Consider the following 26281-nt stretch of genomic DNA (forward strand, 5'->3'; position numbering starts at 1 on the left):
AAACTGGCAACTCAAAGCAGCAGCCCTCCCCTCAGTGGTGCACTTGTATGACCTGACCCCTCCCTGCTGCCATCTCACCTAGAGGAAAATGACAAGCCTTGTTCTCTACCAGCTGCAGATGCACAGAATGAAGAGGCTGGCACAACAAGATGTTTTGGCACACAGAGGAATGACCCGCCGTGCATTGCACTGGGCACCTTCACAGTGAAAGAATCAGATCCCCAGATAAGAGTTTAAAATTTATAAACATGTGCTCGCCAGGAAATAAACCCTTACTAGTTAGATCCTGCTCGACAAATTGCTGATTCCTATTTCATAAGAAACCCCTGGTGAAAGAGCAAGAGTTCCTCTTAAGAACACACCTTCCAGTATCATTTATAAACTTTTCAATGCAAATGAAAGTCAGATCAGAGCGAGTGTCATCTGATAGGTTTCGCTCCTTCTTACCTGAATTTGTGTGCGTATACAGGCACACAAGCAGGCACGCACGCACGCTCACACACACACACACGCACACACACACACACACACACACACACACACTTTTAGGAACGACATTTCCATAACATGGTTGCTGAAGATTTGAGCACTTCAGTGTGAAAATACAATCACTCTATGCCTGGCCAGCCCTGCTATAACATTAAAAAAAAAAAAACAACACCCGGGGGAAAGTATCCAGGAAAGGGAAATGCCTTGAGAAAGGCAATCCTGATTCAGCCCATGCTGAAACTATTCCCAAACACCAGCCAGGAAGTCCTCTCTCAGGGTGCTCCGCTGCCCAGCAAATCCAGACCTGCCTTTATGGAAGCTAATCTCTGGAGAAAGGGGCTTCCCTGCTCTATTCGGCCTCCCGCTGGGATCCATCAATGGCCAGGTCTTCCTTCCGACCCTGCCTAGCTAATGCAAACACAAAAGCTGGTGGCTGCCGCACGAGCACACATTCACTTACACACACACACAACACACTTGCACATACATACCTTTCAGCCTCCATTGTGCAAGGCCCAGCGGGAGTGGCAGCTGCTGAATTGTGCATGCACCCAGAGATCCTAGCTCTGTTCTCAGTTCTCTCAGCCAACCAGCAGATCTGATCAGCAACAGTGATTCAGCATGGCTGCAAATGAAGCCTCCTCCCTCTCGATCCTCCTTCCTCTGACTTACTAGCGGCAGCGTCTACCGCAGAAGCAGCAGCAACAGAAAATGTCTTACCCAGAGCTCCCTGCAGTCCTTTCAGCAGCTAAAAGCAGCAACCCACTTGCTCCCCCTCCCCCGCAGGCTTGCTGCTCCTCCGTCTCCTAGGAACAGCGCAGCTCCAGCAACCCAACTGCGGTGCCACCTTTCCAACTGCCTCCACATCTGCCCAGGCATCCCCAGCCCAGGCGACCTGCCCACCCCAAGGACTCGCGTCTTCTCTGCCTAGACTGCAATGACTCAGGCAGTTATTCACTAGCCCAAGAAATACTGGCCCCCTCCTCCTCCCCTGCCCCCATAAGCTCTGAGTCTGTCAGCCTGGCCAGATTGCTGGAATGAGGAGGCCCCTCCCTCTGAGGCTTGCAGTGGAGTTTATCCACCTGGGGAAATTGACTTGTAGGTCACAGCTCATGTTCCAATTCCTTCTCCTAAAATCTACAGTAGCTCTGGGAGTCTGATAGATAGGGAATAGTTAGGGGGAAAGAGCCTAATAGAACTGAGAAGAATGCACAGAGAAATTAGAAAAGGAAACTGGCAGATATAGGTGAAAATGAAACAAACCCCATTTTACTGCAAGAGGCCAAATTTCATAGCACAAACCTAAAATATCTTCCTAAAGTCTGTCGTATTGAAATTTGACTAAGCTGTGCTGTAACTACTAAGTCTCCCACTGACTGCCCATCTCCAGCCTAAGTATCTCACACCCTGTTAACTCCAGCTGTTGAGACTCAGTTTAGACTAACAACTCTAAAACATAATCTTGGGGAGGCAGGAGGCCAGTCTGCGTCCTAGCCACAGCCAAGAGGCTTAGAGGTAACTAAGGCAATCAGCCACTGATGATTGACTGCACAAAAATGGGTTTAGAAGCTTCCCTGATGCCTCAGGAAATCACACATGGGCATCTCTATTCTGGGACACACACCCCCTCCATGTCACACCTGTGCTTCTCAGGATCCGCACTACCACTAGCTATCTGAGTGACTTTCAGCAAGTCTTTTCTTCACTGTGGACCTCAGTCCCTCATCTCAGAATGAGACCAGACAATCTCAAGAGTCCCTTTCACCTCTAAAATCACAATGAGTGTAAAAAATGTCTTAATGTTCCATTTTTCTTCTCATTAGAGTAACCCATGAGATTGTTTTAAGGAGAAAATCTTACTGGACTCTAATTTTTTGTAGGATGCTTCAGGGAAAGTATGAGAGATGCTCAATAAATCTATTATTGTTATAATTTAGGCCTTTTTTCACTGCTACAAAGCTCTGAAACCAAGGCGGGAAGGAGGGGCACTGAGGTAATACAAACTAAGAGTAACTTAAATTTAATTTAGTCTGAACTCAAACTGGCTAGGATGTTATTCTCAAAGATTATCTCTGATATGTCAGGGCCTTCTTAGATTAGGCCATTACCCAAATTCATTGTTTCTCAAATAAGAAGAAACCTAGATGGTCTTATTTACACCCATCAGCCCTGTATCACCACTTCTTCTCACAATACTCCTCTCATCTTTTGCCCGTTCTGTCTCTTCCTCCTCTAATCAGTCTTATGGCTCTACTTCACATATTTCCTCTTGAAGTAAAGCACACAGACCAGGAGTAGCTAACATCACAAATAAGGAAACTGAATCCCAGAATCCGTGCCAAAGTGCAGACATCCACCAGGAAGACAACTGGGTGATTCATAAAAAAAGACATAAAAATAAGAGGAGTCTCTCTTTTACAACTTCATACCCTCATTCACAACTTCACCATTCAGGAAAAGAGGAAAACGTCACATCTAACAAACCAGAGAGAGAGAGAGAAAAGAAAAAAAAAGGCCAGGAAAGGAAATATACAAGGGCTGAACATATTCTGGTTTCAATATTACAACTATTGAGGGGCAGTTTAAAACTTTACAGAATTTTCTTTGCAATCTACTTTTGCCACGCTAACTCACTACAATGTATGTGTTGAAACCATACTACTACCATCTACACCGCTCACTCTATCCACAAGAAGTACACAGGACAGAGACAATTCAGAGAAGGTAATCAAGAAAAAAACTATCTAGTAAAACCAGGGCCAAAGCTAAGTCAAGAATTAGTCTCCAGACTGCTGGCACAAAGTTCTTGCCCTAATCGTCTCTAGTGTGGGCTAGGGTTTACATTTTCTACCTCATTATCCAAATGTTTTCTGGGCCACAACATGAACCTGTTTGCTCTAGGGTAACCTTCCTGAATGGACTTCAGATTAAGAAAAGTTGCTAATGAATTCCTGCAATGGAGGAAAGTTAAAAGAACCAAAGTAGTGTCTGCCTAGAGGAAGAGGTCCCATCCTTAGAAGCCTAGCAATAGTGCCTTACCCCCTTCTTAGCTCACCTTCCCATACTCAAGCCTCCTCCCACGGCTTACCAATAGTGGCCTCACCTTTCCATCCAAAGCAACTTTGTTCAGGATTCTTCAGCTCTATGCATCTCAGGAAGAACCATGTTAGAAGAAATTTTGTTGTTGTGGATTTGGTCTAGAAAGTTCTCTGCTATACACTCTATCTCGCCACAAGTAGTCAGTACAGCATAGTTTATCTGGAGAGAATTAGAAGACCAATCATTCTTAAATTTTTAATTGAATTTATTGGGGTGACATTGGTTAATAAAATTATATAGGTTTCGTGGGTACAATTCTATAACACATCATCTGCATTTGTATTGTGTGTCCACCACCCCGAGTCAAGTCTTTCCATCACTATTTATCCCCCCTTTACCCTCTTCTACCTCCCCACCCCATTCCCTCTGGTAATCACTATACTGTTGTTGTTTTTGAGGTTTTTGGTTTGTTTTTTGCTTAATCCCTTCACCTTTTCCACCCAGTCCTCCAACCCCTCCCCTCTGACAGCTGTCAGTTTGTTATCTATGAGTCTGTTTCTCTTTTGTTTCATTTTATTCATTAGATTCTACATATAAGTGAAATCATATGGTTATTTGTCTTTTTCTGGCTGGCTTGTTTCACTTAGCATAATACTCTCCTGGTCTCATTCTTCCTTTTAAGTATATTTTTTCTTCTTTTCTTGCTTTTATCCTCCTCCAGGACTTCAGTTCCCCACATGCGCAGACACCTTAACACAGTACAGTGGTCCCACACTTAACTGTGCAGCAGAACCATCTGCCCAGCTGATAAATATTGTAGGCATCAGAGAATCAAAAGGCACAAGAGCCGAAACCTGTTTGGCTCAGTGGATGGAGCGTGGGCCTGTGGACTGAAGGGTCCCAGGTTTGATTCCAGTCAAGGGCATGTACCTTGGTTGTGGGCACATCCCCAGTGGGGAGTGTGCAGGAGGCAGCTGATCGATGTTTCTAACTCTCTCTCCCTCTCTGTAAAAAATCAATAAAATATATATATATTTTTAAAAAGGCACAAGAAACTCTTTTTTTTTAATTTAATAAATCTTTATTGTTCAGATTATTACAATTGTTCCTCTTTTTTCCCCTATAGCTCCCCTCCACCCGGTTCCCACCCCACCCTCTGCCCTTACCACCCCCCCCCCAATGTCCTCATCCATAAGTGTACGATTTTTGTCCAGTCTCTTCCCGCACCCCCACACCCCTTTCCCCCAAGAATTGTCAATCCACTCCCTTTCTATGCCCCTGATTCTATTATATTCACCAGTTTATTCTTGTTCATCAGATTTTTTTATTCACTTGATTTTTAGATTCACTTGTTCATAGATATGTATTTGTTGTTCATAATTTTTATCTTTACCTTTTTCTTCTTCTTCCTCTTCTTAAAGAATACCTTTCAGCATTTCATATAATATTGGTTTGGTGGTGATGAACTCCTTTAGCTTTTTCTTATCTGTGAAGCTCTTTATCTGACCTTCAATTTTGAATGATAGCTTTGCTGGGTAGAGTAATCTTGGTTGTAGGTTCTTGCTATTCATCACTTTGAATATTTCTTGCCACTCCCGTCTGGCCTGCATAGTTTCTGTTGAGAAATCAGCTGACAGTCGTATAGGTGTTCCCTTGTAGGTAACTAACTGCTTTTCTCTTGCTGCTTTTAATATTCTCTCTTTGTCTTTTGCCCTTGGCATTTTAATTATGATGTGTCTTGGTGTGGTCCTCTTTGGATTCCTTTTGTTTGGGGTTCTGTGCGCTTCCTGAACTTGTAAGTCTATTTCTTTCACCAGGTGGGGTAAGTTTTTGGTCATTATTTCTTCAAATAGGTTTTCAATATCTTGCTCTCTCTCTTCTTCTGGCACCCCCATAATTCTGATGTTGGTACGCTTGAAGTTTGTCCAGAGGCTCCTTACACTATCTTCAACTTTTTTTATTCTTTTTTCTTTTTGCTTTTCTGGTTGAGTGTTTTTTGCTTCTTTGTATTTCAAATCTTTGACTTGATTCTTGCAATCCCTAGTCTGCTGTTAGATCTCTGTAGAATATTTTTTATTTCAGTCAGTGTATGCTTAATTTCTAGTTGGTCCTTTTTCATATCCTCAAGGGTCTTGCTAAATTTATCGGCCTTTTCTAGAAAATTCTTGAAAAACCTTATAACCGTGGTTTTGAACTCTATATCCAGTCGTTTGCTTTCCTCCATTTCTTTCATTTGTGATCTGTTTCTTTGTCTCCGCATTTTGGCTGCTTCCCTAAGTTGATAGAGTGGCTTGGTGTGCTAGGTGTCCTATAGGGCCCAGTGGCTCAGCCTCCCCAGTTACCTGAGGTGGACACTCTTGGTGCCCCCTTTTGTGGGCTATGTGCACAGTCTTGTTGTAGTTAAGCCTTGATTGTTGTTGGTATCACTGGGAGGAATTGACCTGCAGGCCAATTGGCTGTGAGGATCAGCTGTGTCTACTCTGGGAGAACTTCTGTGCTGGAGACACCCTTATGAGACAGGACTTGCAAAAGCCTCTGTGCTCAGCTTGGATGGGGCGGAGTCTCAGGGTGGAGCAGACAGCAGTGGCTTCCCGTCAGCCCTGCCCTAAGAGGCCCCTGTGTCTCAGTGTCCTGTGGTAATCGCTGTAAACACCTCTGAGAGAAAGCTGCCCTCGAGTTCCACCCACTGCCAGACAGTCCAGTTTCTCCCTGAATGAGTCTGGGTCCCCGGAGTATCGCCCGGAACTGGAGTTCAGAGCAGTCGGGAGCTTTTGTCTCCCTCCCGCTTGAGAAAGCCAGCCGCGCACTCAGTTGCCAGTCCTCTCCACGCGCATCTCAGTACCTCTGCCTCCTGCAGCTCCTCTGAGTCTCAGTGTGCTTTTCTCTTTCCTTCTAGTTGTAGAATTTCCACTCAGCCAGCCTTCCTGTGGTTCTGGATGATGTCTGTTTTGTCTTTTAGTTGTAGTTTTGAAATTGTTGTGCGAGGCAGCAGTTTAGGTGTTTACCTATGCCGCCATCTTGGTTTCTTGGCACAAGAAACTCTTTACGGTTACGGAAATGTTTCATATCTTGACTATGCTGATACTTACACAATTGTATACAACTATTACATTTCATCAAACTAGATGAATGGGCAGTTGGGGGTGACCAGACCGGCAGAGGGGGGGGTAGTTGGGGCAACCAGGCCAACAGGGGGGCAGTAAGAGGTGACCAGACCGGCGGGGGGTGAGGGGGGCAGTAAGAGGCGACCAGGCAGGCAGGCAGTGAGCAATTAGGAGCCAGTGGTCCAGGATTGTGAGAGAGATGTCCAGATGTCCGACTGCCAGTTTAGGCCTGATCCCCAGAATCCCAAGGGGTCCCAGATTGGAGAGGGTTCAGGCTGAGCTGAGGGGACCCCCCCCCCCCCCGCCATGCATGAATTTTGTGCAACGGGCCTCTAGTATATCTGATAAGGGGCTAATAACTAAAATACATAAAGAATGCCTACAACTCAACAGCAGGAATACTAATACAATTAAGAAATGGGCAAAGACCTGAATAGACATTTTTCAAAAAAAGATATTCAAATGGCCAACAGGTACATAAAAAGATGCTCAACATCATTAATCATCAGGAAAATGCAAGTCAAAACCAGGAGATATCACCTAACACCTGCCAGAATGGCTATTAGCAAAAGATAAGTAACAGGTGTTAACGAGGATGCAGATTGTTGTTGGGAATGTAAATTGATGTAGCCACTATCGAAACATTGTGGAGATTCCTCAAAATATCAAAAATAGAACTACTATGTTATCCAGCAACTCCACTTCTAGTATTTATGCGAAGAAAATGAAAACACTAACTTGAAAAGATATATTCACCCCCATGTTCATTGCAGCATTATTTACAATGGCCAAGTTATGGAAACAACTTAAGTGTCTGCCAATGGATGAATGGATAAAGAAATTAATACACACACACACACACACACACACACACACACACACACAATGTCATATTATTCAGGCATAAAAAAAGAATGAAATCTTGCTATTTATAACAACATGAATGGAACTTGAGGGCATTATGCTCAGACAGAGAAAAGGCAAATACCATATGATCTCTCTTATATGTGGAATCTTAAAAAAATAAAAAATTTTAAATACATTTTTTTAATTGATTTCAGAGAGGAAGGGGAAGGAAGAGAGAGAAACATCAATAATGAGAGCAAATCATTGATCGGCTGCCTCCTGCCCTCCCCACACTGGGGATCGAGCCCACAGCCTGGGCATGTGCCCTGACCGGGAATCAAACTGTGACCTCCTGATTCATAGGTCAACGCTCATCCGTGGAGCCACACGGCTGGGCTAAAAAAATTTTAATTAAAAAGTAACACAAGACTGGTGAAGCTCCATCTGAACAAAAATAAATGTGAGAAAACTGAGGTTCTTAGAGTTAAATGACTTAACCATGGCCCCATAGGTTTGAAACCAGGTCCACTTGACCTCAGAGCCCACCATTAACTACCCCTATATTACTACCTTCATTTTAGAGATAAGCCAATGAGGTTGAAAGAGATGCCTAAACTAATGCCCTTCCCACCTTACCTGTAGAACCTTTAAAGATGTCCATACAGACTGTCACCCAAGACTTCCAAATACCTACTATTATAAAGTCCTTCTCCATGGTTTTCTCTGGTCCCTTAGCTTACCAACCAGGCCTAGGCACAGATTGCTCTTAGAAAAAGCTGGAGACACACCACTGGACCCCAAGTGAGTCAAAGAAAAGCCAGACCAACTATAGCAGCAAGCAGGGTGCTTTACAGAGGCCAACACATTGCAAAGTTCCTCTTCGAGGATCTTCATAAGAATTCCTTCCTCTGCCCTGGCCAGTGTGCTCAGTGGTTAGAACCTCGGCCTGTGCACCAGTGGGTCTCGGGTTCATCCTGGTCAAGAGCATGTGCCTGGATTGTGGGTTCAGTCCCCACACCCCCATATCCCCCCTCCACCTCCTGTCCAGCATGCGCCGGAGGCAACCAATCCATGTGCCTCTCTCACATCGATGTTTCTCTCTCTCCCTCCCTCCCCGCTCCCTTCCACTCTCTCAGAGAATCAATACAAAAAACATTCTCACTCCTTGAGTGAGAATTAAATTTAAAAAAAATTCCTTCCACTCTCAAATCTTCGACCTGCAATTGGTGCCCTCTGCTGGTAAATATGTGCATCTCTTCATAATAAAAACAAAATCTAGTTTCATCTGTGGCTTAGGGAGGGGGGAAAATCTGCTTTCCCCATGAACAGAACATTCAAGAATGAGCATTAATTCTTACTTACAACTTTTCATAGGTACTTTCAACTTTAAATTGATCCTCTACCTGCTAGCCCTGTCTCACCTCTCTAGTTCTTTCCTTTCTGGATACAAAGAAAACTGGACTATCCTATATAATAAAAGGCTAATATGCAAATCGAACCATGGACCGACCAGTCGCTATGATGCACACTGACCACCAGCGGGTAGATGCTCAATGCAGGAGCTGCCCCCTGATGGTCAGTGTGCTCCCACAGGGGGAGCGCTGCTCAACCAGAAGCTGGGCTCATGGCTGGCGAGCGCAGCAACGGCGGCAGGAGCCTCTCCCGCCTCTGCGGCAGTCGGACATCCCCCAAGGGCTCCTGGACTGCAAGAGGGCCAAGCTGAGGGACACCCCCCTGCCAGTGCACAATTTCATGCACTGGGCCTCTAGTTTTATATAAAAAGGTAAAAAATAGATGAGACAGAGCCCCAAAGTCAAGAATACAATGCTGTGTGTGGGGGTGAGATCAGGTCTGCACATATAGCAGGTACAAAGAATTGAGGCAGGCACATGATTAATGTAAAACTCATGAGCAAGAATGCCCAAACATTCTGTCACTCTCTACCTTCAAATAACTGCATGCTTATAATTCAGTCTCACTGAATATCATACTCTATGTAAAAGGCTATTCCAGGGAGCTACAACATACATCCTACATGAATAAAATGTCAACGAGCTTACAAAATTAGTTGGAGAAATTACACAGGGGCTCATATAAATAGTGATGAAAAACAAACAAAAAAAATAAGAGTCTCAGAAGAAGTCCAGAAGAGTTACTATGGAAACTCAGTGAAGAAAGAGACACCTTTCAGTTTGGAGAACAAGGGAGTAGGACACAAGAAATAAAAATAAAGTTGCAAATTGGGTAAATAATTCTGTGAAGATTTAAAAAGGGTATTCATAATTATAAGTAGTGGCAACTAGGTAATTTCAATGTCTCATGGCTTCATTTACATAGAGGAGATAAATGGTGATATAAAATGGTTAAAAATAATTTAAAAGGCTTAATTGTTTACCTCCTCTACTTTAATACACTTATAAGTTGTATTACATTAAATATATATATAATTTTTATTGTGGTAGAATATACATAAAATTTAATATTTTAATTATTTTTAAGTGCACAAAGAAGTGGCATTAAGTACACTAACAATGTTGTGCAACATCACCATATCCATCTCCAGAACATTTTCATCAGCCCCAAAGAAACTCTTTATCCATTAAATAGTAACTTTTCATTCTCCCTTCCTCCAAATCCCTGATAACCTCTAATTGTACTTTCTGTCTCTATGAACTTGCCTAGATACCTCATGTAAGTACAATCATACAATATTTGTCATTTTTTGGTGTCAGGTCTATTTCACTAAGCATAATGTTTTGTTTTTATTTTTTATTTCAGAGAGGAAAGGAGAGGGAGAGAGAGATTGAAACATCAATGATGTGAGAGAATCATTAATTGGCCGCCTCCTGCACACCCCCTACTGGGGATCAAGCCCGCCAAGTGCCCATGACCGGAATCAAACCTGGGACCCTTCAGTCCACAGGCCAATGCTCTATCCCCTGAGCCAAACCGGCTAGGGCATAGCCTAATGTTTTTAAGGTTCATCCATGTGGTAGCATGTATCAAAATTTCTTTTTTTTGGCTGAATAATATTCCATTGTATGTATATATCACACTTTGTTTATCCAGCCATCTGTTGATAGAAAACATTTTTTTATATTTTACCTTTCCACAGAGCACAATTTAGTAAACATTTCCCTGATGCATTTATAGTTTCCAATCTCTTGCTACAGATAATGTTATAATGACTGCCTTTGTGCAAACTCTGTTTTTCCTTTTATTGAATTGTTTTTTAGGTTAAATTCCTAGTACTAAAGTCCTAGAGTCAAAGGATATGAATACTTTATTGGTTCTTACTAAATAAATCCATATTTATCCTCCTCGTTCATCATCTTTCCCAGCCTGACAATGAAATTAGTATCTGCAATTTGATATAAAAATATAAAACTTTGATTAGAATCAATTGGCAGGTACAAACAGTTCCACCAATTGAAAATAAAAGCTTCAAGTTCATGGATATATGGACCCAGAAATTTGAGGGGAACTTTCTGTGACTCTGATGTTAGGAATAAAGAAATTGAGGAGAGATGTCAAATGGGCATTTTAGTCACAATCTCTCTTCTATGTGACTCAAGTCTCATCTTCTCTGTATCAAACTCTTAATACGAGAGTTTGGCTCAGTGGATAGAGCGTCAGCCAGAGGACCTCAGTTGCAGGCTCAATCCCCAGCCCCGGTTGGGGCATGTGTGGGAGACAACCAATGGATGTGGCTCTCTCACATCAATGTTTCTCTTTTGCAACAGCAAAGATGGACCTGAGGATTACTATGCTAAGTGAAATAAGCTGGTCAGAGAAATGCAAATATCATATGATTTCACTTGTATGTGGAATATAATGAACAAAATTTTTTAAAAAAACACAGACTCATAGATACAGAGAAGAGACTGACAGCTGTCAGAGGGAAGGAGGATTAGGGACTAGCTAAAAAGGTGAAGGGATTAAGAAAAAAACAATATATCATAGATACAGACAACAGTATGGTGATTACCAGAGGGAAAGGGAGGTAGAAGAGGGCCAAGGGGTATAAATGGTGATGGAAGGAGACTTGACTTTGGGTGGTGAACACACTACAATATACAGGTGATGTATTGTAGAACTGTACATTTGAAACAATTTTATTAACCAATGTCACCCCAATAAATTCATAATAAATAAATAAGTATCAGCTCCATTGACGGCAGGGACTTTTTAAATATACATTTATATGTTTTATATATGTTTTTATATATGTTTTAAACTGTGTTTTTATTGACTTTAGAGAGAGGAAGGGAGAGGGAGAGAAAAACATTGATATAAGGGAGAAACATAAATCAGCTGCCTCCCATACACACCCCGACCAGGTGGCCAGGGCACTGCTCTATTTCCAGCTGAATCATCAAGCATAAGAGTCATAAATTTAACTTGACATCATAGGAAAACAGGGAGACAATTTCAAACAATAAGAGAAATTTTATGATAGGTGAGGAGAGTAACATAGTGCAAATAGGTCTTCTTCAGATATGGTGGTGCCTGGGAGATCAAGTCATTAGAAAAATGTGGAGGGGATTAAAATTTTTTGCACTGAAGAGATGACAACTGTTGGCACATTTAAAAGAATTGCTGAAATCTTAATAGAAGTAACTATTTACAAGAGTGTGGGCACAGTCAAGGAAACAACACTGGAGAACCATCTGGGGGCCAGCAACAGGGAGCCTGAAGTAGCAATAGGAGGGAGTAGTTACCAAAAGCCAGAAACGACATAGAGCTGTGAAAGCCACTGGAGCAAAAATGTGGCCACTGATAACCTGTTTGCTGAATATATTTGGGGACAGGAAACAAATATCTTGATGTCACCTTTCTCCCTCTCCAAATCTCCTGCCAGTTGCTCCCACCTTCCAAACCCAAAATGAAGCCAGAGAAAATAGTGCCCAGTTCTTAACACAGAGCAAGGAATAGGAAGGTGGAGAGTGGCTCAGGAAGAAAAAAGACAATCTTCATCATAGAAACCACTTTGTAAAGCTATCTCCAAAAGAAATAATTCTTTGGACCTGGCCGGGTGACTCATTTGGAGCATCATCCCATGAAACAAAAGGCGGCAGGTTCCATCCCAGTCAGGGCACAAACCTAGGTTTGGGTTCAATCCCCAGCTGGGGCACGTACTGAAGGCAACTGATCAATATCTCTCTCTCACATCCATGTTTCTCTCTCTCAAAATCAATAAACATATTCTTGGATGAGGATTTAAAGAAACAATGCTTCAATGTGCTTACCAGCATCGTCAACTATGTCCAAACTTTCCTTCTAAATCTCTTCCCATTCTCCATGGCATCACCACCCTTCTATTCACACAATAATTGATTCAACTCCTCCTCCTCCTTTATTCCCCACATATCCAATCATTTGCCAATTATACTTTCACAACTTCCCTCAAATTCCCTTTCAGTCTATTTCCAGTTCTGCCTGTTTGTACATGCTTTCATTTTCTTACCTGGTTAATATCAGTTGTTAGTTAACTTAGCCGCCTTGCCACCTAAAACATTCAAATGACACCTATTTTACTCAATGCTACGGGATTAATCTTTCTAAATTAGTTTCACTACCACTATTGTTGCTCAAAAACCTTTAGAGACACCTGGCTGGTATGGCTCAGTGGTTGAGTGTTGACCTATGAACCAGGAGGTTATGGTTCAATTCCCAGTCATTGCACATGCTCAGGTTGTGGGCTTGTTCTCCTGGGGTGAGGGTGGGGGCGGGGGGTGGGGTGGAGATGGTGCAGGAAGCAGCCAACCATCGTTGATGTTTCTATCTCTCCCTCTCCCTTCTTCTCCAAAATCAATAAAAATATATTTTAAAAAGAAACTTGAAAGAAACCTTTAGTGATTTCCACTGCCTGCCAGATAAAATCCAAATTCCTTAGCATACTACTCAAAGACCTAAGTATGCAGTTCCAGCTTTTCCCAATTTATTTCCCACAACTCTCCTTTATCTTTAGTACAGATTAGCTACTTGTATTTGGAAGCAAATGAAGGTTACTGGAAAGTGTACGACCATTGAAATGGGTCAGACTTGGATTCAACTCCCAGCTCAATCACTTCACCAGCTGGTGGCCTTGGGAAAGTTAGCTCCCCTTTCTGAGATAAGCTTCAGGTACCTAATCTGTGAAAAAGAGGATTATTGAATGGAACCAATGAGAACATTTGTAAATGTACTTAGTAGTGTTTAGCACACAGGAGGCATACTTCTCTGTATATGTTCCATGTCTCTGCCTTTTTGTCCATCTACTTGAAATTACCTCTTCCCCAACCCCCCTTTTAGTGGCCAACTTTTTTAGGTCAAATGCTCTTATCTATCCAGTGCTTCTCTTAATCTTTCTTACTACCTGGAAGTCACCTGTCCTCAACCTTCACATTATTTTTATCTTCCTTATAGTAGCAAGTACTTAAACACAGATAGCTAAAATGGTTGATATCTCCACTAAAGTTGAAGCAGCAGAGGTATGGGGGTCCCCACATCCAAGTTAACCCAGCAAGTCTTCAAGGGTAAAGCCTAGATTAAAAACCAAATCTCAGTTACTAAGACTGCTATATGGACTACATATGCTTATATCACTACTCTTTTCAAGTTATTCAAATACTATGTGATTGGGATGAGGATGAGGTGTGCTAGTCAATCACACCTCTTCTTATCAGAGGTTCTAATATTAGCAATACTATGCATCAGTGACAATAGATTTATATGCATTTTCACTGAATCTGTTCAACCCTGTGACACAGACATCACTAGTAGTCTCTCCTTTTTAAAGAAAAAAAACTGAGATTCAGGCCAATTTGTTCAAGATCATAGAGCTAGAAAGTGACAGGGTCAGGAATGGAACCTGATCCCTTTTTTTTAACATCAATCGGTAGCTTCCCGTATGTGCCCCAACCAGGGATCAAACCCACAACCTAAGTATGTGCCCTGACTGGGAACCGAACCCATAACCTTTCCCTATATGGGATGACGCTCCAATTGAGCCACACCGCCACACCAGTCAAGGTGGAACCTGGTCTATTGATGCTAAAATGTATGTCCTTAAGGATTATAAAATATTAAATCAGGTGCCTACTCTGAGGCAAATTACTTTACAATATATGCATCAAAGAAAAAAATGCATCGTTCATGTTATCCGAACAAGTAACCAATGAAGGAGTGAAGCCTTAATTTTAATCAGAAAACGTACACTAAATGACAAGACTAACTCTTAATTTGTTTGCATGATGTGACAATGAGATGGTGTGCTACAACGCTGAAAAGGAACGGATACATAATTTCAAAAGAAATAGAATTCCAACCAGAATGCAAGCTATTTTAAGACAGGAACCCACTGCTATGTATCTCTGGATCCCAGATGTGTTTTGCACTAAGAAGATAATCAATACCTGATGAAATAGATGGTAACCACTGGGAAATAGGCATACTATTTAAATGGTACAAGTCCATATCAGAGAATTTTAGAGCAGGATATGGACACAAACCTATTTCAGGTAATTTTCTTTTTTTAAGCAAACCATATAAAGTGGTAGAAAAATCAATGGAGCCAAAGAAAATCTGCTTGAGTAGAAAAGAAAGCACACAACTATGAATAGAATCCCTGGCAAGGTATCTTCTTAAATCCTTTCCCTCTCTGAATATTCAAATCTTCCAGCTCCAAGTGCAAGTAAAAAAGTAGGTGGAAACAGTACATAACTCAATTGCCCTTTCTAGCCTTCCAACTTTGGGATTCCTATTTATTTATTCATTTATTTATTGGGGGGGAGGGTCCTTTTTAAAAGCAGCTTTCAAGTATCTCCTTTTTAAGATAAATATTTTATCTGCAACATTTATATTATCATTTAGGGAGAACTCAAAGTTCACCCAAAGCCAGTTCCAATGCCAAAGACTAATTTTCCCAAACCAGTTGTGTGCTTCTCTTTGAAATGAGCAATAAATTATATTTCCCAAGTAAGACACTTCCACACAGATTTAGTAAAAAACTAAATTTAAGCATCAAGAACATTCATGATGTGCTAAATTCAAATTCAACTTGAGGCTAATAATTCATGTCCACTAATTTTTCAAACTAACCCCACCTCCCCCAAAACTATACAACTGTTAACTTTATTATTTTTTAAATCCTCACCCAAGGATATTTTTCCATTGATTTCTTAGAGAATAGAAGAGAGAGGGAAAGACAGAAATACTGGTGTGAGAGAAACACATCAATGGGTTGCCTCCTGCACATGCCCTGACCAGGGCCTGGGCCAGGGAGGATCCTGCAACTGAGGTACATGACCTTGACCAGAATCGAACCAGGGACCCTTCGGTCCTTAGGGTGACTCCATCCACTGAGCCAAACCGGCTAGGGCTGTAAACTTTATTTTTAAAGTAAAATTTAGGACACATATAAATCTTTCCATTATAGCAAATGCAGTTACTTTTTCTTCAGAAACTGTGTTAATTACTGCAGAAGTTATTTTCTAACAAAACTGTATTTTAAGAAAAAAAAAGTATTTTAAAATCAGCTAAGCCAAAATATAGCAAAGACATAAGACAATGCAAGGATGGTGAGCATAATGCTAACAGTGGCCTACTATATAATTAATATACTAGAGGCCCAGTACATGAAGTTTGTGCACAGGTAAGGTCCCTAGGCCTGGCCGGCCTTCCTTCCCGGCTGCTGGCTGGGGTCTTCCTTCCCCAGCTGCCAACTGGGGCCTTCCTTCATTCCACACTGCCTCCTGGTGTTCAGTGCACATCATAGGGAGCGATCAAACTCCTGGTCTCCTGGTCAAACTCCCAAGGAGACACTTCGCATATTAGCCTTTTATATATATAATGATTATCATTTTCCAATTTAAGATCTCAACTGATTAAGTTGTCTCCCTTAAGGTGATTTTGTTAATACTTACCAAAAATCATGAATCATAAAATAATGCAAAATAAAAATGGATGATGTGCTTTTAAAGGTCTTTGTGGTATAACAATTTTAAAAAAATAAAGGAGGCCAATACATTATGCTATGAGCTTTGCCATAAGCTGTGGAATGAATGCCCTTCCATTCAAATTTCAAAGCTAGTCCAAATGTCTCTTCAACATTTTCCCTGATCCACATAGAAAGTCACCACTATGGCTCATATATCTCTGACTAAAATGCCCACTCTATCACAATTCCTTAAATTCCACCACACAAACTAAATTGTGGGTACCTTGCGAGCAAGGGCTGTTCCTTATTTATTGTTTAGCTAAGTCATGCTCAATAAATTTTCAAATATTCAAATCAGAACTAGTCTAAGGGTTCCTCTTAAATGCTTTTACTGAATAATAACCAAATATGATAAAAAGAATAACATTATCAAATTAGAATTCAAGTGATCATAGTCTTCATTCACATCATAGGAAAATGAAGTCCGAATAACTTAATTTACCAAGGTTAAATAGTAAGGTCTGAATTCACATTTCAATTGGATTATTGCCCAACTAGGACCCAGAGCAAAGCTTTCCCAGGATACCCTTTCCATTGTTATTTTCTCCTCTTTAGCTTCTTGAGAAAGTATTTAGTAAATCATTTAAAATTCAACTAAAGTCAATTTCTATAGTAAAAATCCTCTATTAACACACAACTGAAATATGATGCTGCAAGTTTTAAGTAGGATAAACCAGAGAAGAGCAATAAATGGCGTATTTATTGCTACAAAAAAATCCCAAAACTCAATGTATCTAGCACCTTCAGAATATAGTAAAGGGCACTTAGGCTTTTTGTTGTTTGGTTGGTTGGTGTTTTGTTTTTGTTAATCCTCACCAGAGGATATTTTTCCAGTGATTTTTTAGGGAAAGTGGAAGAGAGAAGGAAAGACAGAAATATCAATGTGAGAGAAACACATCTATTGATTGCCTCCTACAGGAGCCCTGACCATGGTCCAGTCCAGGGAGGAGCCTGCACGTGCCCTTGATAGGATCAAACCCTGGACCCTTTGGTCCGCAGGCTGACCAAACTGGCTAGGGCAGCCTTGTTTTTAATAGACGAATTACTTATTTTTTAACCAAGTCTTTCTCATAAGAAACTAAAACAAAAATCACAAGAAAAAACCGACAAAGCAAAATTGGGATTTTAACTGTAAAATATCCAGCAAATCCTTGCAGGGCCCCAGCAGATTTCTTAAGAGGACTAGCTGGACATCTATATAACCAATGTCTTTAGCCAGGCTCCTACACTTTTGTTCCTCTTTGACATGTTATAAATGGCAAAACAAGACCTGCAGAAGTTGTTTTAAATTATGAGAAGAAAAACTGGAAACGTGTTATCAATAAATTATGGTATTCATGCAAATAAAAAGATCTAGAAGTACCCAGAGATAACCTAATATAGGTTTATAGGGTACTGGGGAAAAAACAAGGAAGAGGTTTTTTTGTTTTTTACCTTACAATGTGCCTTTTAAATGCAAGCAAAGATGCCCATTTCTTGTTCTCAACAGCTACATGATCTTACACAAATTATTTCAATTAGGTAAGCCTGAAGCTACTATGCAACATACAGACATTAGGATCTCATCATAGAATTATTCTGAGAACTAAGATAAATGAAATGATGCTTGCAAAGTGCTTAACAGTGCAAAGCATATAGCCAACACAGTAAATAATGCTATCTAAGTCTTATGTGCAGACATCATATGGAAAAACTGGGAAATATCTCTGCAGTAAAGCTATTGGAGAATACAAAAAGGGAAGACAAAAGTCATTGTGTTATATATAATCTAGCTTTGACAATTTTCAGTAAAATGTTTTAATTGAATTTACCCTAAAGCTTTAAAAAAGCCACCAATGAGTATGTTCCTTTTTCTACATTTATACTGAGAACTGAAAAATACTTACACCAGACAACTGCTGCATTATCTAGTACATTTAACTGAGGTAGCTATTTCATCAACCAAGTATATATTTGATGATAATCACTGCATTATTCCTAACAGCAATGGAAGAAAACTCATATTAATCAATAAAGGAATCTTCTAAGTTGTGGTATAGCTATATTATGCAACAGTATACAGACATATATGGGAGAATACACATAAACTGGACTAATAAACTTATTTTTTAAAAATTAACGTTAAGTGCACACAAAAATATCTAGCTGGCCTGACCAGGTGGCCGGTTGCGGGTTAAATTCCTAGTCAGAACACATACCTAAGTTGTGGGTTCGAAGGGTATGTACAGGGACAACTGATCCATATTTTTCTCTCTCCCTTCCTCTCTAAAAAATAAAAACACATCCTTAGGTGAGGATTTAAAAAAAGATCTAGCTGAATATGTATACCTATTAACAAAAATTATCCTAGAGAAGTAGGTTTGCTCACATAGGTAGGATTTTTATTCACTTCTTTAGTGTGGTTTATAAGCAGTTAATTCTAAGTTATTTTCAAAAATACACCAGAGCCCCAAGATTCAGTAAGATTTTTGAATTTCCTATTTCCTTGTAATACTGGTATTTTCTGTGACTTAAAGTATAATCCAAATGTTATGCAACACTTATAGCATATAGCAGAATGTTTCTTAGCTTTATTATTTCAAGGGACTTTTTAATTGGAAAAAATGTACAATTTTTGTATATCTACTCTTAATAAAAAGTATGAGACAAAGGCACATTAAATTAACCTTTAGTAAAACACTAGGAAAAAGCAAAAAAAGCATTGTCCTCCCTTGGTTTAGAGGTGATCTTCGTTGCTTTTTCAGAAGAAAACAAAATAGGGCATTTGAAATGGAAATAGAAGCAATTTTTCCCAGTGATCAAAATCTTCACTGACTCAGAAAATTGGTTAAAATGGAAGAGACGTACCCTAAGTACAAATGTTGCTTTTTTAGGTGATATGCATAATGTCTAGATGCAGTTCTGTTCAAATCAACCCAACATCCAAACACCCATTTTCAATCAGCAAAAACACAGGCATTTTTAAATGCAAATTCCTAAATTTCAGAAAATTTAGCAGTTAAAAAGTAAATAAGGCTACAAAGCAAGTAACTAACACTGTCACTTCTGCTCTTGAGAGAAGTAATCATAAATACCAAATTCTCAAGTATCCTCAATCTTTTAACCTTGTTTAAAAACGAAAATGTATGGTGAAGTAGATTTAAATATGAAATCTTGTTCCAAATCACTAATTCATAGGAAACAATCCATTATCATCCTAATTTGATAGTTACCACTATGAATTACCACTTGCAAGCTTTAAATTTGAAATTACTACCGATTTTTAAAGACCTTTTAAACCACTTTTAACTAATGATTACCACTGAATTTATACTAAAAATACTGTATATGCAAGTTTTTCACAATAGAGAAACAAATTGTATTCATAAATGAAAGAAATCAAAACATACAACTGGTTGCCCCCTCTCCCAATAAAAGTCCCACATGCCAAAAATGCTTGCATAAAAATTGACAAAAGGAATTCTGAAAAGAGTAAATACCAGTCCAAATTACAGAAATTTGTAAAGGTACACACATGACAATATAGCTAAGTATTAATATACCTTAAACAGAACATTAAGTCGCTTTTCTAGCAAACAGAAGTTACTTTTACATAATTTTAGAAGTCTCTATATTGGAATTCAAAAATGACAATCTTATCCCTTTGAAAACCCTCCAAAAGATGGTCTAATCCCAGAAAAAAAATAGATCTTCCACTAAAACTGAGTTAAAGATGAACAATGACAATTATAATAAAAAAATTTAGGCATATCATTCTCTGTACCCTACAGAACCCCAAAACACTGGACCAAATTACTAAATAAAGCCCACATACAGGGTTTCACTAAAAGCGAAAAAAAATTAAGTAAACTGTAGAACCATTTGAGAGCAAAATACCTTGTGTTTACTCTATGTGCAAAAACATCTATCCCATTTGCCATAAAAGTACACTTAGATATTTGTACCAAGCATCAGCTACCCTTTGTTAAAGTGACAACTGAACAGCCATAACCTAGCTTAGCAATCTTGACCTTTCTTCCCCTTGAGAGTAGAGCCCTGATAATTAAGGGGGAAAAAATTTGGCAAGCATCTTAAAAAATATAGTGACAAGAACTAAAAGAGAAAAGGGGTCAGATGTTAAAATATCCCTTTAAGTCCAATAATCTCCTTCAGAAAGCTTCTTAGCACGGCTTTCTGCAGCAAAATTGAAGCCAAATATTTTATAACATTCAATTCAATGTACTAGATTAACAGGTATTCTGAACCCACCCACCAGGTTATACATACTCTCACTCAATCGTGTAAAGAATTCTTTATTTGTTATTCCATAAACGTTGCTATTCTATATTTCTATCCAGGAAGATAATTTTCTCCTATATCGTTGTTTTGTTTTTTATAAACAACAACTTGAAATCTATTGCATGAAAGGGCTACAAATATACATTTGTTAACCAAGCAGAATACAGATATTTTGCTTTACAACTTGCATCTAAGAAACCAGTACAGTAGCTGGTTCATTAGTTGTCATAGCAATTTGGGGCCATTGCCCAAGCTATGCATAGCAGTTTACATTTTCAAATCTCATGTAAAAAGGGCAATTGTGATATGGACTCATAACTACATTCCTGTAAAGCCCACCTTAGTTACAAGTAAATGTGTAACCAAGTCTGCACAGATTTTTGATGGCAAAACTTCTAAATCTGATGCAATTGTCCTAAACTCAAGTTTTTAAACAAATTTTGCCCATATAATGGCATCCTGCCAGTAGATGGCGCTACAAACACTGGGGGAAGGATTTCCATGAGGCCAGCAGCTACAGGAAAAAAAACGTTTAAACCTGCTCTGAAAATACAAAAATGCATTTTTAGAGGGTAAAATATAACCCTTATTGTAACCATTCATTTACAGACAAACCAATAAGAGGGATGAAACTAGGCCATCTGAAAATTTTTAAACAGTTTATATATGAATGAAAACACATGCTTAACACAAAATATTTTAGAACTGCACAGTACATACTTTGAAGTAAATTCTCATAGAAAGAAGTAACCAATCATGTCAAGATGATATGCAAATCCTTTAAGTACAAGAGATGGATGCACAGAAATTTTAAAGATTCTAAAAAGCCGCATCCACCATTTCAAAAGTTTTGCCTGTAAAGGGATAAAATTCAACACGTCACTAGCAGGGCAACAGAAAAAAATAAAAACCACAGGACCTTTTAAAAGTTTGTCTAAGTACACATCAAAATTAAGAATTAACACGAAAAATTTTCAACTAATATCCCTTAAAACGGTACGGAATGGATCCTAGAAAAAAAAATGTTAGACATGTACGGTCAAACACAATGATTTATTAAAAATAAAACGTAAAAATGATTTTTGTACATATGCTTCCAAATTTCAGGCATGGGATCCAAGTAGATTTCATAGAAAACGCTGTAGCCAGGTATCAAGTCCTTACAACAAAGTAAACTAACCCCCCACCCCAACCCCCACCCAGGTGTTGCTACAGAATCAGCAAGTTCACTCCCTCCCTCCCCAAAAAACACAAATTAAAACAAGACATTTTGCTAGTATAAAAACGACCAAGGTCCAAGTAATAATAAAAAAATAGAGTCCATCAATAACTAACACAAAAATGTGTATGTGGGGCAGAGTCCATCTTCAAAGGGAGAGACGAGAGGTGGCAGGCAAATAGGGCAATACCCCTAAGGGTAAGCAGCCTTAGAAGCGGCTCCCCCAAGGGCAAAATGGGGAAGGCGGTGGGAGGGAAAGGAACTCAGGAGTTGACCCTAGGGTTGTTGAAAACAGCTACCCCTAAAGTCAATCCCAGACATTAAAATTTTTTTTAGAAGGAACTGCCTCCATAACCACCCCCACCGCCATAGCCACCTCTGTAAGGTCCACTGTTACTGCGACCGCCCCAGCTGCTGCCTCCGCCGCCGCCGCCGCCACTCTTCATGGGCCCGTAGGAGGACTGATGCTGGCTGTAGCTGCCGAAGCCACCGAAGCCGTTACCGTAGTCGCTTCCACCGTAGGACGAGCCGCCTCCGCCGCCTCCGTAGGCATTGTAGCCGCCGCCGCCGCCGTAACCACCGTAGCTGTTGTAACCGCCGCCGCCGCCCTTAGACAGGCCGTTCTGGTCACGACCACCGCCGCGACCCCGGCCGCCTCGGCCGCCTCGGCCCGACCGGGAGCCGCCTCCACCTCCACCGGAGTGGATATCCTCCTTGGGGACGGCCTTTTTCACCTCCACGCGATGGCCCTGGATCGGATGGAACTTGACCACTGCGGCCTTGTCTGCCGCGTCGTGATTCTGGAAATACACGAAGCCGAAGCCACGCTTTTTGCCAGACTGCTTGTCGGCAATAATCTCGGCTTTTTCCACGGTGCCAAACTGCGAGAAGTGCTCGATCAGGTCGCCCTCGGCCACGTCTCCTTTAAGGCCACCGACAAAGAGCTTCTTAACCTTGGCGTGGGCACCGGGCCGCGCCGAATCCTCCCGGGACACCGCCCGCTTCAGCTCCACCGTGTTGCCGTCTACGGCATGGGGAGAAGCGGCCATGGCGGCATCGGCCTCCTCCACATTGGAGTAGGTCACGAAGCCGAAGCAACGGGAGCGCTTGGTCTGGGGGTTCACTACCACCACGCAGTCCGTCAGGGTCCCAAAGGCCTCAAAGTGGCCGCGCAGGCCCGACTCACTCGTCTGCACATTGAGGCCGCCGATGAACAGCTTACACAACTGGGAATTCTCCATCTCCAAGGCCCGGGCCTTCCCCCCGCCCTGCGAGCTCCGAGGTTTCGCCGTCGCCGTTATCGTTGGCTAAGGCCTCTTCACAGACCGGGCCCAGCCGTTGCTGGAGCCGCCGCCGCCGATCACCGACGGGGAAGGGAAGGAGGGAAGGGGAGGGAAGGAGGAAAAAAGGAAGGGGGAGGGAAGGGGAGAGATGCCGGCTAGAGGGCGAGCCGAGGAGACTGGAAGACAACAAGGCCGCAGCTACCGCCACAGGCACCGCCACCTCCGATCCCCTATCAGGGCACCACACAAAGAGGCCGCTGAACGCGCGCGCACCCTCCCCGAGACGTGCGTCACCGCCGACGTACGGCAGCCCAGGGCTACCCGCCAATCCCCGCCTTGTTCTCCTTAGTCCCGCCTACCGCGCCGCAGCGCCGCTCTGGACCACAGACTCCCCGCCCTCCGCGGTCTAATCAAGCTCACGGCCTGCTCCGTTCCTGCCTTGCCTCTACCGTCCCGCTTTTACTTCCGAGCTCTCCAGTGTGCCCTGACGAGAGACAACCCTGCACTCCCCGCACCTCCGCGATTCATTTGCCCCCAGCACCGCGGCTGTTCCCAGTGATTTTACCCCTCCCCTTTCCGTGTCCCCTCGCCCAACTCCGCAGTGGCGTTCGCGCCAGCCCCTTGAGAGACATGTCAATTCAGCCAATCACCGTAATCCGCTCGCACCCACTTCCGTTTTCTGCAGCCGCTGGACGGGCGCGCACCCCGGAGCGCGCCGGCCCCGACGCCCCCGACGTGCGGAGCCTGCCAGCAACCTCACACCTCCTCCCGCCCTGGGCTTGCAGGGGGTTGGGAGGGGCGATGAGCGGAGGCACTCTGGGGGCCGTTCCCAACGGATGCGGCCTGGGGCGCCACGCGCGGGTTTTTTAAAACTTGACTGTTGGGACTGGGGGCCGGGATGTATTCGCGCTACACCTGGCGCCCTTGCCCCTCCCGTCCGCACAAAGATGGGAGGTAGAGGCCTGGCCGGGGATGGCGGTTATTGGCCGTTTACAGTGGGCCCGATGCGCAATTAAACTAAACATTGGCACGTGGCCCTGCGCGGAAGCGAGCCCCAGGCGCTGTGAAGGAGAGCGATGTGCCAAAAGGGCTTCAGACTGCACAGCCGAGGCCACCCTTGGGCCGTCCGTGAAGCCCACCCGCGACGACCTTCTCTGCCTCCCTTCGCGCACTCCCACAGCAGACGTTTTCATTTTATTTAAGTGAAGACATTTTATATGTTTAGTTTACGTTATATATACGTTGCTTTCTTCCTTTCTAAAACGTTACCTTCTTAAAGGTGTTTAATACCAGACTGGAAGCTGAGGTTGTTAAACACATGAACATTATATACAAATATCACGCACCCCTGATACTTGCCTCACTAAGGTGGGAATGCAAGAAAATTATAATGGCTTCTATTTATTGAACCTTTGTGTGCCAAACAAGATACATTGAGTGGGACATAAGCTGAGGCATTATGTGACCAAGAGCCCCCCCCCCCCCCAACCATGTGGTAAATACTGAAGAAGAGGAATGATTTGTGAAAGAGGTGGAAGTTGCATTGAATTTCAGAGTCAACGACTAAAGATTTCTATAGGGAGTTTATCTGAGCAAATGCCGGAGGAGACAAAGCTACATAAGTTTCAAGGGGACCAGTTTGGAGCAGGTTTTGATACAAGATAGAGGGCCCTTGATATTATGAATGTCTGGAATTTTATATTGAGTTTAAATATTATTCCAAGTGTATATAGAAAGGCTATCTACATTTGGAATAAGGTTTGGGGACAAAGAGCCCAGTGCCTGCCTGGCACATAGTAAGGGCTCAGTTTATCTAACAAATACTATACCAGGTGTTGAGAATATTGCAGTAAACAATAGACAAAAATCTCTGCCATCAAGGAGTTTATGTTCTAGCAGGAAGAGCCAGACAATAAAGAATGGTATATAGCATGTTAGAAAAGTATAAGTGTCACTAGAAAAGAGAGAAGGACAATAGGAAACTATTACCTTGTTTAAAAAAAAAAAAAGTCAGATATATGTCAGGATTGCTAAATGATTAATGATAAAGAATGAGGGGAATAAAAAGCATTCCAGTGATTGGAATCTGGAAGCCTAAAATACAGCAACGGTACAACTAGAAAATCTAAGACAATAAACTATTTTGGAGGGAGTGGGGAAGATGATGAACATAGTTGTAAATGTTTAAGGGGACACTGATATTCATGGTGCAATGTTTTCTGGGATACCCAAGACTATTGCTAAGATGAGAGAATACATTTTAGAATCATCCAAAAAAATGTTAAAACAGTAAAAGATGAATTCTGAAGAAAAGAAAATAAGGCCATAACTTATTTTCCCATGTAATCTGTAAATTCTAAAGTAACAGCATTGGCCTGCTGACCTGAAGAGTCCCAGGTTTGATTCCAGTCTAGGGCACATGCCTGGATTGCTGTCTCAATCACCAGTAGGGGGCATGCAGGAGGCAGCCGATCAATGATTCACGTTATTGATGTCTATCTCTCCCTCTCCCTTTCTCTGAAATGAATAAAAAAATATATAACAAATAAATAAAAATAAAGTAACAGTTTTCTCCTACATTGTTTAAAAATAATCCTCCACATCACCTAATTGGGGATCCATTATGGGTTAATTTATCTTGAGTAGGAAAGCTTCACAGAGGTGTATGTCTGGTATAAGCCTTACATATAGAAGAGATATTCAGGAAGCCAGGATAAATATAAGATAATTTAATGTTAGATTCTTTTCAGAGATTAGATTGGTAAAGGTAGGGACACTTAAATGATGAAGTCAGTTTTCTTCCCCTCAGATCACTCAGGGAGACAAACTTGTTTTTACCTACTTTACCTTTTAAATCATTGCCTGAGTTTGTTTCTTGACTTTACTTTGCCTATAGGTGTGTCAGCCTTCCAACACACACACACACATACAAATGTAAAAATTAACTGACATTTAGACAACCTTTGGTTTTCATCCTTCCTGCAAGATTGATTACAAAAATCTCCTTAAATGTGGTGGTTACAAACTCACAGAACTTCACACT

At 41.6% G+C, this 26281-nt stretch overlaps 2 protein-coding genes across 6 annotated transcripts in view; both read right to left on the reverse strand.

The window, feature by feature from the left end:
- Window positions 1-26281, reverse strand: part of KLHL3 (kelch like family member 3) — a 209228-nt gene that overhangs the window by 105007 nt on the left and 77940 nt on the right. For 3 of the 5 annotated variants that reach the window (XM_079771903.1, XM_079771906.1, XM_079771902.1), the window contains exon 1: window positions 981-1133. In XM_079771903.1, the coding sequence (XP_079628029.1) occupies window positions 981-1036 (56 nt within the window). In that variant the 5' untranslated portion in view covers window positions 1037-1133. Of the gene's footprint in view, window positions 1-980; window positions 1134-3592; window positions 3748-26281 lie in introns of those variants that run through there. The other 2 variants (XM_079771905.1, XM_079771904.1) reach the window with 1 other exon arrangement.
- On the reverse strand, window positions 18845-23604 carry HNRNPA0 (heterogeneous nuclear ribonucleoprotein A0). The gene has a single exon (XM_079771954.1). The coding sequence runs from the start codon at window positions 23194-23196 to the stop codon at window positions 22288-22290; it is 909 nt and encodes a 302-aa protein (XP_079628080.1). The 5' UTR covers window positions 23197-23604; the 3' UTR covers window positions 18845-22287.

The sequence above is a fragment of the Cnephaeus nilssonii genome (assembly GCF_951640355.1).
Source record: "Cnephaeus nilssonii genome assembly, chromosome: 5".
NCBI classification, from domain to species: Eukaryota; Metazoa; Chordata; class Mammalia; order Chiroptera; family Vespertilionidae; genus Cnephaeus; species Cnephaeus nilssonii.